Genomic DNA, 12,949 nt, shown 5'->3' with positions numbered 1-12,949 from the left:
GCGAAATTCACACATCAGGGTAGGGGGGCCAGCTCCTTTCCCTGTGCCGGTTATAGTTTCCCAGGTAGATAATACGGTATAATCGCGGCAATCGAAAAGTCACACAGCTTGGGTGGTGCTGAGAGTACACAGAGAGGCTTGCCCGGGAATCGAACCCGGGCCCTCCGGTCAGTAGTCCGTCACACGCCTTCAGGCTTACTACTGGATGAACTCTACCATCACCTATCAAACCAACCTGAGGGTTGATTACTGTGTTCATGGTTTTTATTATTTGATTTATAATTGAATGAAGACAGAGCGCAATAATTAGGGAGTGCTCTGTGAAATTATTTAAAATTACCCTATCGTTTAATGTGGCGAGATGCGGAAAAGGTAATTTTTGGGATCGTTTATCTCCAATAAATTATTGGATCAAAAATGCTATTATGATCTCACGATATGCATGCGCTTAATTTTTTTCGGTCAAATGATATCTAACAATGTCATTCCCGATGAACGATATAAACGTCATATCCCATTAGAGGTTTTGGCGAACAGACGAATACTAAGGCTGGTACAACCGTCTTTCACGCATTAAAGCTGCATTTAACCTGTATTTTTTTGCTTGTTCTTGAAAAGCAATACCTAGCCTTGTTTGACCTGCTTTGCCGAAATTCCAAAGCTCCGAAGTTAATCAATGAGACGCCGAAGTGGAGAACTCTACCGCGGGAAGCCACGGTAAATACCTACACTGTGGACCCCCGGGAAGAATTTCGTTGACCAAGGAATCCAGTTAGGCGGAAGCAAACAAATCCGACAGCTGTCCTCTGCCAGCTCTGTCGGTTTTCGTGTTGATTTATGGCCAAGCGCGTGAATTAACTCCGAGTCACGCTTGGATATACTTTAGTATATAGTAGTTTGAACAAGGTGTAAAGACAAGGAGATGAGGACGCGGCTCGTAAAATCCAATCGATGGAAAGTGGGGCCCGACTCTTCCCAGACTCTCCTGCGCGAGAAGGTCCCAGGTGTCGGGGGAGGCGGCGGCGGGACCACGGCAAACCAACCCCCCCCCCTCTCAACCCCCCAGGCCGCATTCTTCCGAGTTTGCTCCCGCCCGCCTCTCGTGTGCATACCCGAACCTTTTCTAGGCTACGAGCCCATACCCATCTCCCCTCCCTCGTTTTAATCGAACCGCCTCTCACTTAGCGGGAGGGGGGGGGGGCTCGTTTTGTTGGCACATTCACGGTCGGCACTGCATCCGACGTGAATCCAGCACGCGTGCGGTGCCCCCCTCCCCCCTTGTGCACAGTCAAGCGGCAGCGAGCGCTCCAACGCGACGAGACGCGAGCTCATGCCCGCTCGGGCGTCCCAGTGCCAAGGTGTTCCACGCCCCCATTCATTTCCCCTCAGGCGCCTTTTTAAGGGCTTTAAACGCCCTCTCCCGCGAGACTCCGCGGGTCGGGACCTCCAGGAAATATTATGGTTATTATTTACGGCCAATTTACTAAGCGGTTTCTCAGTGTTTTTATTTTCTCCTTCGGATTTCGAATGAATAATGATGTCCACGCAGTGAATAGAAAAATTAATTTCCTTGAAACACCGAACGGTTTGTCAAGAAACACATTACTCTGAGCTGATGAAAATCTATTCGTGATAACGGTTCGCTTTTATACAGCTTTATTATTTTATTTTTTTTATAGGTGTGCATGCATTGCTTTCTCTTGGTGTAAATGCACTCATTCCCCCATTTCAAGAATCCAGTTCTGCTTGCCGAAAGTGCGAAAATACTCATCCTAGAGAAAATATTATCTCCTTCGCTGTTCAAATATAATGAAGGTTGTGTAAATAGGTTAGGGACTACATTGACAGGAAAAAATGAAAGCATTGTTTCGAATGATTCGTAGAATAGGAACCCTAAAGTAAAATAAATATCGATTAGTATGATAATAATTCTTGACGCTACCTAAGTACAGATATAATCTTCGAGGCTAATGCCAAATTTGACAATAAAACCGCCATCTTCCCTCTAAGATATAAATTGAAAATCCTCTTCATTTAAGAATAAAATATTCTCTGGCGGCTTTGAAACATTAAGGAAAATTGGAAGAAATTCCATTTTAAATGTATGGTTATTTTATATGCGTGCCTTCTCTTACCGTGATTACCGTGGGTACGGTAAGTAGGTTAAAAGTCGGATAAGAGTTTTGATGGATGTATTATCGTGTCGATTCAAAAGGGAATATTGTCTCTTCAAGAAGGAGAAAACCTCAGTCCAATAGATAAAAATAAGTTTGGCTGTATCAAACACAACACCATTATTTATTTGACGGAAATATGTATTTTTATTTGAAAAATTCAAATCATCATACATAGGGTTACATGCATAGCTAGTTGCCCATCTGATTGTGTTTTTTGTCATCGGCGCTCCAATGGCTACCTCTGCCATCGATTTCCGAGTGAATTCTTTGTGGTAGTGACCGACTACATGTATGATTAGTTACACTTAATTTGTTAGCTACATTAGGGTATACGATAGAAATGAGGAAACTGCTGACCGTAACTCGTACTCTCAAGAAATGCTCTATCTTGGCGAAGATACATCTGCAGGTGCCTCGAAGTGTACCTTGCTATACGTATGGTCTACCTGCCACCGTGTAAGCTCAAGTTTTATGAAGAAATATATCCCCAACCCTTACGTTTTGTAGCTTGAGTTCCTGAACCCGATGACTACCCTATCGGAAGTTTCTGCTTTGGGTTAATGGTTTCATCTCCGTTCCATTTCAGGACTTGAAGCTGAGTGAAGACGCCAACTACCAGCGGCAGCAGCCGGCGACGGGGGCCATCGGGGGCCTTGGGTCAGTCGGCGCCGGCGACGGCTCGCTGGGCTTCCGAGGGACGGGGTCAGGAACGTTCTCCGAGTTCAAATGGGACGTGCTGGGCAACAGGACCGTCATGGATGAGATGAGGAGGAGGAGGTTGAGCCGGCTCTCTTCGTCCGGTAAGTTGGCTGGCTTGCTAATTAAATGCTAAGGTGGGGAACCCCGGCCGCGATAGAATTAAAGGGATTAAAGGCTGTCCTGTGAATTGCAAAAAAGCAAGGTGGAACGATTATTTTGTGTGACCTCATATCACTCCGAACATTTTTGATCTTAGTCTGATGCCCAGTTCCTCTACGATGTCCCATTTTCCACGTCTAACCTTATCTCCCATTTCAGCGCCCTCCAATGGCATATCATACCATACCTCCTCTTTAATCCCCCACCTCCGAAGTTTTTACCGAGTTCCTATTAATCAATGTCTACCATAAACCGTCCTGTCAGTTAGAAATCCTTAAACTCTCTCAAGTATCGAAGTAATGAACATTAGTACCTTACATTGAGCTGATTTTTCTTCAGAGTTGTAATGGGAAATGTGTGAGGCAACGAATGGATAACGCCTTCATTTTGAGTGGTCTGTGCTTTCCTCAGGCTTAATCTGCGTCCATGTATTCGATTGTGTGTAAATATTAAAGGTTAAAGCTGTCCATATACTTTATATCCAAGGCCGCTCAACTTGATAAATAGATTTGGTGCTTGCAAGTCATACTATGGAACAATCAATACCGGTACATTTTACATTAGGCACGAGCAAGAGAACGTGAACTGGCGCTATAAGATTACCCATCGGTCGATTTTCACATGAATAAACCTGCTGTACACTAAAATGCTCTAAGAACCCATTATATCGCGGGAAATTTATTTGACAAATAAATTCAAAAGCATGCTAAACACGGTGGTAAGCGTTATCATTAGAATGGTGCTAATATTTTACGAGGCCCGATGTAGACTGTCACCGTTCGTAGCGAGCACAAATTAAATGTCCAAGTTGGACGTTACAGAATTAATGGAGGAGTTCATTTCCTCCACGTCTTGGAATTGCTCTTTCCAACATTATTGTGAACCAGGAGAGTAATATGCCTTTTCATTTGCAAGCCGCGAACATGCAGTTACATTTAGGCGCCTCATGTCTACTAAGGTAATAAAACGTCCCGCATTAGGAGCACTTTTCTGTCCTAAGGACAAACGACTTTCCCTGATATCAGCTGAGTTTATTACCTGCTCCACCCTCCGGATACCAATGTTTCTTAATTTTAGGTATCTCCCTTTTGATAGGACTTGAGTGCGAGATTTTTTTGTCTAAACTATTCAATTATGTGTACGCATTGCTTGCATTCCATTTCATTTTTATATATATCTTATCTGGCAGCAATAGATTTGGCAAATCCGCTTGCAGAGCCTACTATCAATTACGGACGTATTTAAAGAACACCTTCAGTCTCAATTAGCCTCAAATGACAATATAATTGTTCAGGGCACGTAATTTATCTTTCGAGTAATTTTGAGTCAAATGAATGAGAGTTTCAAATTTAGAATGCGTCCCATTTTCGCTTATAAGGTTTAAAATGTGATTTTAAGCTCTGTAGAGAACTTAAATAAAACCTGTCATAGTTCAAGCGAGGGTGGGATGCAAGCGGGCCGGATTGTAAAACCGTCAGTGTATAGGCGTTAGTAGCAGATGCACCCTAATTTTATGAACAACTATGAATGCCTCTCTTCATGAGTGCTAAAAATCCTTTTTTTCTAAATTACTATAATTAGTAAATTTACGAGTACCTTTAAAAAATGATGTACTTTTAAATGAGGGGACAAATATTCTAGGCCGTGGAAATTAATAGTGGAATGTATGAAGATATACGATCTATCGTGTAGGTTCTGTGAAATGAAGAACAATGAAGGTAATTATTGAGTTAAAAAATATAAAAATTAAAAAGACATTTAATTATATATTGTGAGAGGAACACTATGATTATAAAATAATAAGAATAAAAAGAAGATTAAAATATTTTAATTACACCAATGCGAATTAAAACAAAATTAGCAAATAGTGAATTTTACCTACTTTGCGTGGCACTAATTAGAATTTGTAACAGTTTTTATTCTCAAACATTCTTTACTGTATAAATATTGGTTTGTAAAATGCAAAACAATAAATGTAATTATTGCGTTAAAGTAGAAACGTGTAAAGACATAAAATCCTAGATTTTGAGAGGAATAGTATAGTTTTGAAATAATAAGCATTGAAAGAAAGTTAGAAGATTTTAATTAGTCCTACGCGCATGACGAGTTTTACGAGGCGCCAATCAGTGTTCGGAGCTTTTCTGATTCTCAAATAAATGATTCTTTTGCTGGATAAATATTTTACCTTTTCACCTTTCGTACTCTATATTTTTCTCGGAAGTAGACTTCTTGCACTTCACTCCTAGATAAGTACTGTTACCCATTCCTTCCCCACATTTCCTCCCCTCTAACCTTGAACATCTGATTGCTTTAATTCATGGAGTCTTCTTTTTTGCTGCTCTAAGGCGCCACCAGTCCCACAGACCGCCGTAAATTACCGTCTCGTCCTGGGAGTTTCAAGGAAGGAGCGCTCCACGCTCTAGCCCTTCCCTTTTCCGTCTCCGGCGACACAATACGAATGAACGCCGCTGGCCTAGACCCCTTATTCCGTGTGGGCTTTGGGACGGCGACCTGGCACTTCGCTTCTGGTGTTGTGCTCGTCTTCGCGTATTATTAAACTTCCCTTTTCAAAAATCGGATGTTTGGATTAGAGGAACCACGCTGCAGAAATATTTCTCGCTGTTTTTCGGAGGGATAAATGCTTTGGAAATATCACTTCTGGAACAATCTGAAGCCGTTACTTTAAGGATGTACGTATGCCGTACCACTAATCATCCTCACCGCAATCTCAATTTCAATTAACCCATCCAGCTTCTGGGTATTCCAGTTTTCGAGGCTCGCTGGTTTTGACGGTGCAATGTAAACACAAGTAGCCACTCTCTAGTAGTACTCTCACCACACAAGTAGCGTGCCGTTTCTAACCCCTTCCCCCCGACTGGTTCCTAAGTTTGAAATAAATACGTCGTTTGTGCCAAGGGAAATACACTCAAAAATACCTAATACTTTGGGATTTAGTCATGAATAGTGTATTTTCGTGTGCATCGCTAGGCAACTGGATGAAGCGGATAGATACCACCTGATGAGATTCGCATAAAGTGGGTCGCTTAGTTGGGCTAGTTGCCGAACGGATCACCAATCCGTTCGGCAACTCCGTTCACCATATTTAACATGGGTTTATTTCCTCTTATTCCTAGAAGTAATCATGGTGATTCATCATATGGCAGATGCTTGCCTCGTGACCTATAATGACTGATGCAGAATTGGGGAATTGGTTGAGGCCATCGCTTGTTTGGTGATCCTATTGGTTTTAAGTCGATGAGGATGATTGATTAGTGAGGCCTTCAACATAGCTTAAAGGTCTCGGGTTCCGCCCAAATCATGTGTCGTGTCAGCTTGAAATGAACTGACAGAATGAGTAATTCAATGTCTAGATAGTTTGATTACTGATTCATTCTTTTGAATGCTAAGTTGAAGTAAAATGAACAAGATCGGATAATATTTACGGAGTGATGAAGGAGTAGGCATGGACCTCATCCACATCTCGCCGCTAAAAAACATGCTGCAACACGTTCGAAGATAAAAATAATAATTTCTCCACCACCTTCCTGTTAATTAAGTACGTAATTTCTAAAGATAAAACATAGGATCCGAACCAGCTTAGGTGTGGAAGTTAAAAGCACATGTTACTCTCTGTTCTCCAGTTTGTATGAATGTGAAGTTCCTCCATTTAGTTTATATTCGCATCTTTTTTTTTCGGCCAGACATAACTTGAGTCCACTATTTAAGGGACGGGTGCTAAAACTTGACAGGCCATTCTCTTTGGTTGAAAATATGATCCTAAGGTCGAAAAAACTTCGTATAATATAGCTACGGCTCGCTACGTAAACAATAATTTAAGTCAAGACACAACAAAAAGGAGAAGACCATGTTTTCTATAATTTAGGTTAGTTATACGGTAGGGACCACTAACAGTGTTTATTACTAAGCAGGAATTACGAGGCGTACTGAACAAGTTATGCGGTAGAAAAGGTTTAGAACGTAGTATTTTATCTTCTCGACGCCTTTATATTTTCCTTGGTTTTTACATTTTATTTTGCATCGTATGTTATATCGGCTAATACTACTTCCGCAAAGTTTCCTCACTCTTCACGTTCCCTCGTGTTTTCTTTGAAGAAGTTCGTCGTAAGCTTGTAAATATAAGCAAAAGTCTTAGAATAAGACAGAAATGGCTGAAAATTTAGCCTACATATGAAAACAGTGATATCAATCTCGCGTTAAAAATAGCTGCTCTTTAGACAAAAACTTTACAGCTCAAAGGTTATCGTCTCTAGGACACCTGTTCTTCTACCCACAATATCTCTTTCGTAGTTAGTTGAGATTTTCTCAGTTGAGGGAAAATAAGTGAATGATAAGCCATGCTAGTTAGTTGCATCATTCTTCGCACAGTATTCAACTAAGTAAAGAAATGAAAGGGGAACACGTACATCTATAACTGTAAAGAAAAAACTTCTTTTAAAGTAATACTTGGCATTTTGTAAATAGATAACCTTGAGAGGAAAAAATCTTGGTTCAGATAAACTTATTTTAAGTACCCGAGATCTCTTGGCTAAATTTTAATTCACATAAAACCTGCGAGTTCCAAAATTAAATTTTATTAGAATTTGTGTAAATAAACTCTTGTTAAAAATTGGTATTTAGATTCACTGAATCGCTTGGTGTTTATGAGATGCTTTTACAGTAAATAAAAATACTTCTCAGTTAATAATTTGTGGCGAAACTTTTCCGATGTTCATTTAATGACGACGGGGAGTTTGCATTTATTGATTTTATAAGTACGTAGTGATTGGGGTGTTTGACTGCTTGCGGTTGAAATAAGAGAGATAGTTCGAAATATGAGTGGCTTTTAACGGAACGCGATTTGGATGTAACGGTAATGGACAAGATTGTATGAAAGAAGTGAGATCTGCTGGCATAGCTATGCAGTTCAAATGGATTGGAAATACCAAACAGCTAAATTTAGAAAGTACGTGTATCTTTTCCTTGATATTGAAAGAGGGGTAAACTGTATCTTTGGAAGAAACTGACCGTCAAATTGGTTGCGATTGATGAGACTTACTAAAAAGGAATACTGAAAATCTCTTGAAAAAAATAGTATAAATTAACTACCAGTATAAAAATAGGAAAGATTGGATGAACCTACGAAAGGAAGTAAGTTTTTTGACTATTCTTACCCCGAAAAGGAATGACATTGAAGGTCAACGGACCAGCCTCATTGATTTCGGGATGATGAGGTGGCATACAGGTTTCCCACCGAGAGGGCTTGGGTTCCAATCCTAGAGACGACAAATATTGTTCACTGGTATCCCGATCCCGATTGAGGTGCTTTGTGGAGATCTCTTTGAGTTAGTATGTCAGTCAGATGTGACATGAAACTGCGGATCCCTTGGCACTTTTCGACAAGAGTAAGCTAATGCTGACGCCGAATTTCTCTCCACCCTTTCCCATCCACCCCAAATGGCGCAAATGACCTTAGCTGTCGGTCGCCTCCCCTAAAAACTTCCACTACTACCAGTCTTCTGCAATGAAGATTCTTCGAAAGAACCAGGCTAACCCCAATTTGAAACGTGAATCGGTGACTGCGAAATCTAGCGATGCGGCTTTACCACTATATTTCGCTATGAATAATCAAGCAGGATATTTTGAAGAAACCTTAATCCCTGGCCTTTCCCCACACGCTTTCAGCTTCCATGCCCTCCTTGCCTTTCCCATCCTCACCCCTTTCAAGAATCCTCCCCGCCCTCCCAAACCCTCCGTTCGCATTTCCCAAAGAGTAAACACTCGTTCCGCATGAAAGGGCGCGGGAGGACCTTACTCTACCCCTCCCGACCCCATACTTCCCAACCCCCTCCCCCGCGACCTCTCTCGCAAGTGCCCTTATTTTTTTTGACTTCTTTCTTTTACCCTTGTAACGAACTCCCCTTCGCTCTCATACTTAACCCTTCCCTTCCCGAGAGCCCTCCCCCATATTCCCTCACCCTTTTCATTTAAACGTCCCTCCCGTTCTTTTTCGAGTCCTCAGCAGCCATCGTGACCCCTGGCGTCTTCTTTCCCTCTCTCCGCCCGACGAACCAAGGCAACGCTCCCGTTCTCCGTAAAAGGCGCTCATCCGCGCCTCGGACATACGTATCTCGGTCTCCACAGTCGGGTTCCCCGATGTTCCTTCCTCGGTGCACTGAAGGCAATCCTTGTTTCCGTCGAATGGCCTCGGGGGTGGACCTCCCTTTTAAACCCCGGCGACTACCCTAAACAACGACTGCCGACATCTTGTGCTCGCTCGCTCCGCGCTTGCGGAAACTCGAGGCCTAGCGGCTGTCAACGAGCCAGCCATTGGTACACAAACCGCACCCTGGTACTGTGAGATCCCCGAGGGCAGAGTGCCTATTAGAGAGCCAAGGCTCAAAGTCTTGGGAAATGTTTAGACGATTCGAGAGCCTGAGGGTGTAAAGAATATTGCAGAGGGCTTGTTGCTGTTCTCTCGTCTCCTGGGGCATTGGTGCATTTCAGGTTTGTCGCCCTTGAGCACGAATTATGGCAATAAAATAAAGCGCGTTTCAATAAAATATAATGATTTGGTTTTGCATACAATTTTTACATCATCACTGTACGCTTAATAACGATTTTGATAATTTAGTGAAGTGTACCTAGGTTTTCATATTTACGCAACTCCTATTTCAGCTCGCATGTGGAAGAGTACTTTTTCATCGATTATTTCCTACATGAAGTGCATTAACATTAATACACGTAATAATAGAAAAGAAGAGTTAGATCATAGAACTTAAATGATAAGGAGATGTGGGGAGTGGCTGAGAGATAATTATGCTCAGTATTAAGGTACAGTCTTAGCTATTATATGCTCAAACGATCACTTTCCGCTGTGAATTGCAGTTAAAGATGTAGGTAGAGGAATTAAAAGTTCAAACATTTCAACTTTTTTCAAAGAAAATATCCCTACCCCTTTTTCACAGCATAAGTACGTCTGATTCACAATGAGGAAACGAAATCTCCTTAAATTATGAGTTAAGAACATTTTCAAAATTCTCGAAACTAATATTTTCCAGCTTCTGAGCAAAATGCTCCTCGTTAATGAGTGTGAGGATTGGAGTTTAACGTCTCATAACCTCGAACACCATTTCAGGCGTTGATAAATTTTCCCGAGTCTTTTTATATACTTAAAAATATCAAATAATTGTAAACAGCTCTGCTAGAAATGTGGAATGAACACGATGTGGCCAGCGTTTTTTTTATCCGCTGAAAGCATGATGTTTTCGGCGCTCTGGTGGATCGTAATTTCAAAATTTTTCCCCTCCAAACGTGTCGCTCTTTTCTTTCGTCTGTCTGGGTTAATGAGCATTGTTCGCGTCTGACATCAAGTGCGACGAATAAAATTGAGACAGAGTAATTCTTGTTTCGGTGCGAAATTCCTACAATTAAGTGCGTTTCCAGGCGCAATTGCTCATTACGTTCTTCTTTTGGTAAAGGCCTAGCCGACTCGAGAAGATTTGCGGTGAGGAGGGCGACCCCGCTCCTATCCCAACAAGGCCCCTCGTATCTCTCTTACTTTCCGCAGGAAACGAGTCAGCCGACTTTTTTCTCAGGACCCCCGTCCTGACCCCTCCCGCCCTTCTCCACCCTCGCCACGCCCAATTTAAGGCTCGCCGCGCGCGCGCGGGGAGTGACGTGTTCACACATGGGAAAACACAGTATTCCACTCTATCCGCCATTTGACTAATTGCCCGCGCCACTTCCCTTCGCCTTAAGACTCACTTGAGTTACGACATCTTTCGAGTTGAGGCTCACGAACAAGTCGTGAGCGGAGCGCTCTCTTTTTTTTCTGCGGATTCTCGCGGGACGCGCTAAGACGCTGCCACAAAGAAAAAAGTAAGTCTAGCGGAGAATCTCGAGTAATTTATTTTTCCGGGAATGAAGTCGAGGGTTCTTTCTTCCATCCATCTCACCCTCTATGTCGAGTTTTCGGGATCTGACCCCTTTCGCGAGAGATTACTGCGTGTCGCCCTGAGTTACCTTCCAGCAAGGAATCGATTTTATCCTTATAAAAGGTGTGGATAAATATCGCAGGGCTCAAACACGTGATTATGTTTCGAAGGGGCAATTAAAATCTTAGAATATGGTGTAAGTTAGGTACTAATTTAAATTCATTGATTTTTTTGATTAACGCGGAGAATAATGCATGCGCAAAGATGTCATTCAACCTTTACATAATAAAGCTCTACTTGAAGTTTTAGCAAAAAATATACTCATTCTTTATTTGCAAACCAGTATTCAGCGGAGGCTCCAGTACTGGCTTCCCATACTGAGGGCCCGAGTTCGAATCCTAGAGGAGACAGATATTTTTCAATGGTATCCCGATCCCTACTTGTGAGGTGCTTTGTGGAGAGCACTGAAAGTGAGTACACCGTCCGTCGGATGGGACGTTAAGCTGTGGACCCCTCGGCGCATTCTGTTAAGAGGAGGCTAATTCCGACGCCGGGCTTCTAACCACCCTTCCTTTCCTATCCATCCCTAATGGCTCAAATCAGCAGTCGGTCGCCGCCCATAAAAACTACTACTATATGTTTTCAAGAGTTGGTCTATTGTACATTTTAGCGATATCAACCGCCGAAGTAACATATGCCATTATTTTAGACAACCTCTGAGGAAAGGGCTATTTTCAAGTATGGAAAAAATAATATTACATTTTATTTTCCTACAAATAAAGTTGAAAATCTAGTTGAATTTTAAAATAATCGCCCTTATTTATAGACAGCTAGGTTGTAGTCGGTGGGATCCATACATCGGGCTTATAGAATGTATTCATTTTGAATTTTATGTAAGCTAAAAACATTCGCCTAGTGGAATTTATTCTCCCAATACGGATGCCATCTGTTTAGATGAATTAACCACCAAACTCTTGCCTACATAGAGAATTACTACTCAATACCACGCTATATGAGATGTGAGCTAGAGACAGTAGGACTACAAGACAATCGATGATATGCTTCCTGTCGGACTATCTCGTTCGGCATTACAGAAACAAGAGAGAGAGTGAGTGTTTCAGGGATGGGTAAGCATTTTGGAGAGCATTCTGAGAGCGACGGTCAGCGAGCAATGGCATTTGCCTTACTATTCAACCAAAGGGGGCCAAATACTTCTAAGTTAAACGCAGTATCCGACAGACTGGGTGATGCACTCAAAATTATCTCCAAATTCAACCCAGGTGGGATTGAAATGCTACCAAACCATACGAAAGCAATTAAATATGAACCAGGACCCTCGAAATGGGAATCCTCGATCCACTGCGATCCTCTTTTATTATTTGATTTCCATTACTGTAAATAGTACGATCGCTGCGTCTAATCTTTAGTGGTAGGTATAGGTATATGATCCGTTAATGCTACAGGATTATTTTCTGCTTTATGCGCGCCGAATCGTGCAGTTGAATCATTTATTGCCCTTCCGATACCCGCATTGATAATTAAAATGAGTTTTTTTTTATCCATGTCCCACCGGAGTTCAAGGCTGGACCCCACTCATCTCAAACCTCTCCGCCCCCTCCGTTGATCTGAAATGATACGGGAATGTTCATGGTCTGAATTCGCAGGCTTCAGTGGCAGTCATAAAGTCCGAGGATCTCTACGCGATGATAATCTGGCGAATTCGTCGAAACGCCCAATAGAGATCACTCCGAGAGCATCCAGACGTCTTGATGATGTCATTGCCCCGATATTACGTCATTCTAATCGGGAAGTTCTTTTTAGAATACCATGGGGAGTCCTCAACACGGAAGTTGCCAGCTTGCCGAGAAATAATGGGTATCCAGAGTACATCTGCCATCCACGAGGGGAATGGATCCAAATGGGAGTTTCGCACGATTTGACTGAAGTTCTTTCCATACTCTTAATTGAAAAAGGTTTTTG

At 42.1% G+C, this 12,949-nt stretch overlaps 1 protein-coding gene across 1 annotated transcript in view; it reads left to right on the top strand.

Annotated features, from left to right (window-relative positions):
* The window catches only part of LOC139700125 (uncharacterized), a 599,750-nt gene that overhangs the window by 417,657 nt on the left and 169,144 nt on the right, over positions 1 to 12,949 (top strand). The window contains exon 2 of the mRNA XM_071598655.1: positions 2,764 to 2,977. Within this exon, the coding sequence (XP_071454756.1) occupies positions 2,764 to 2,977 (214 nt within the window). The remainder of the gene's footprint in view (positions 1 to 2,763; positions 2,978 to 12,949) is intronic.

Source organism: Hetaerina americana, unplaced genomic scaffold (assembly GCF_022747635.1).
Source record: "Hetaerina americana unplaced genomic scaffold, ioHetAmer1.1.p SCAF_10, whole genome shotgun sequence".
Taxonomy (NCBI): Eukaryota; Metazoa; Arthropoda; class Insecta; order Odonata; family Calopterygidae; genus Hetaerina; species Hetaerina americana.
The sequence above is the reverse complement of the archived record's forward strand: the minus strand, read 5'-3'. Positions and strand labels throughout refer to the sequence as shown.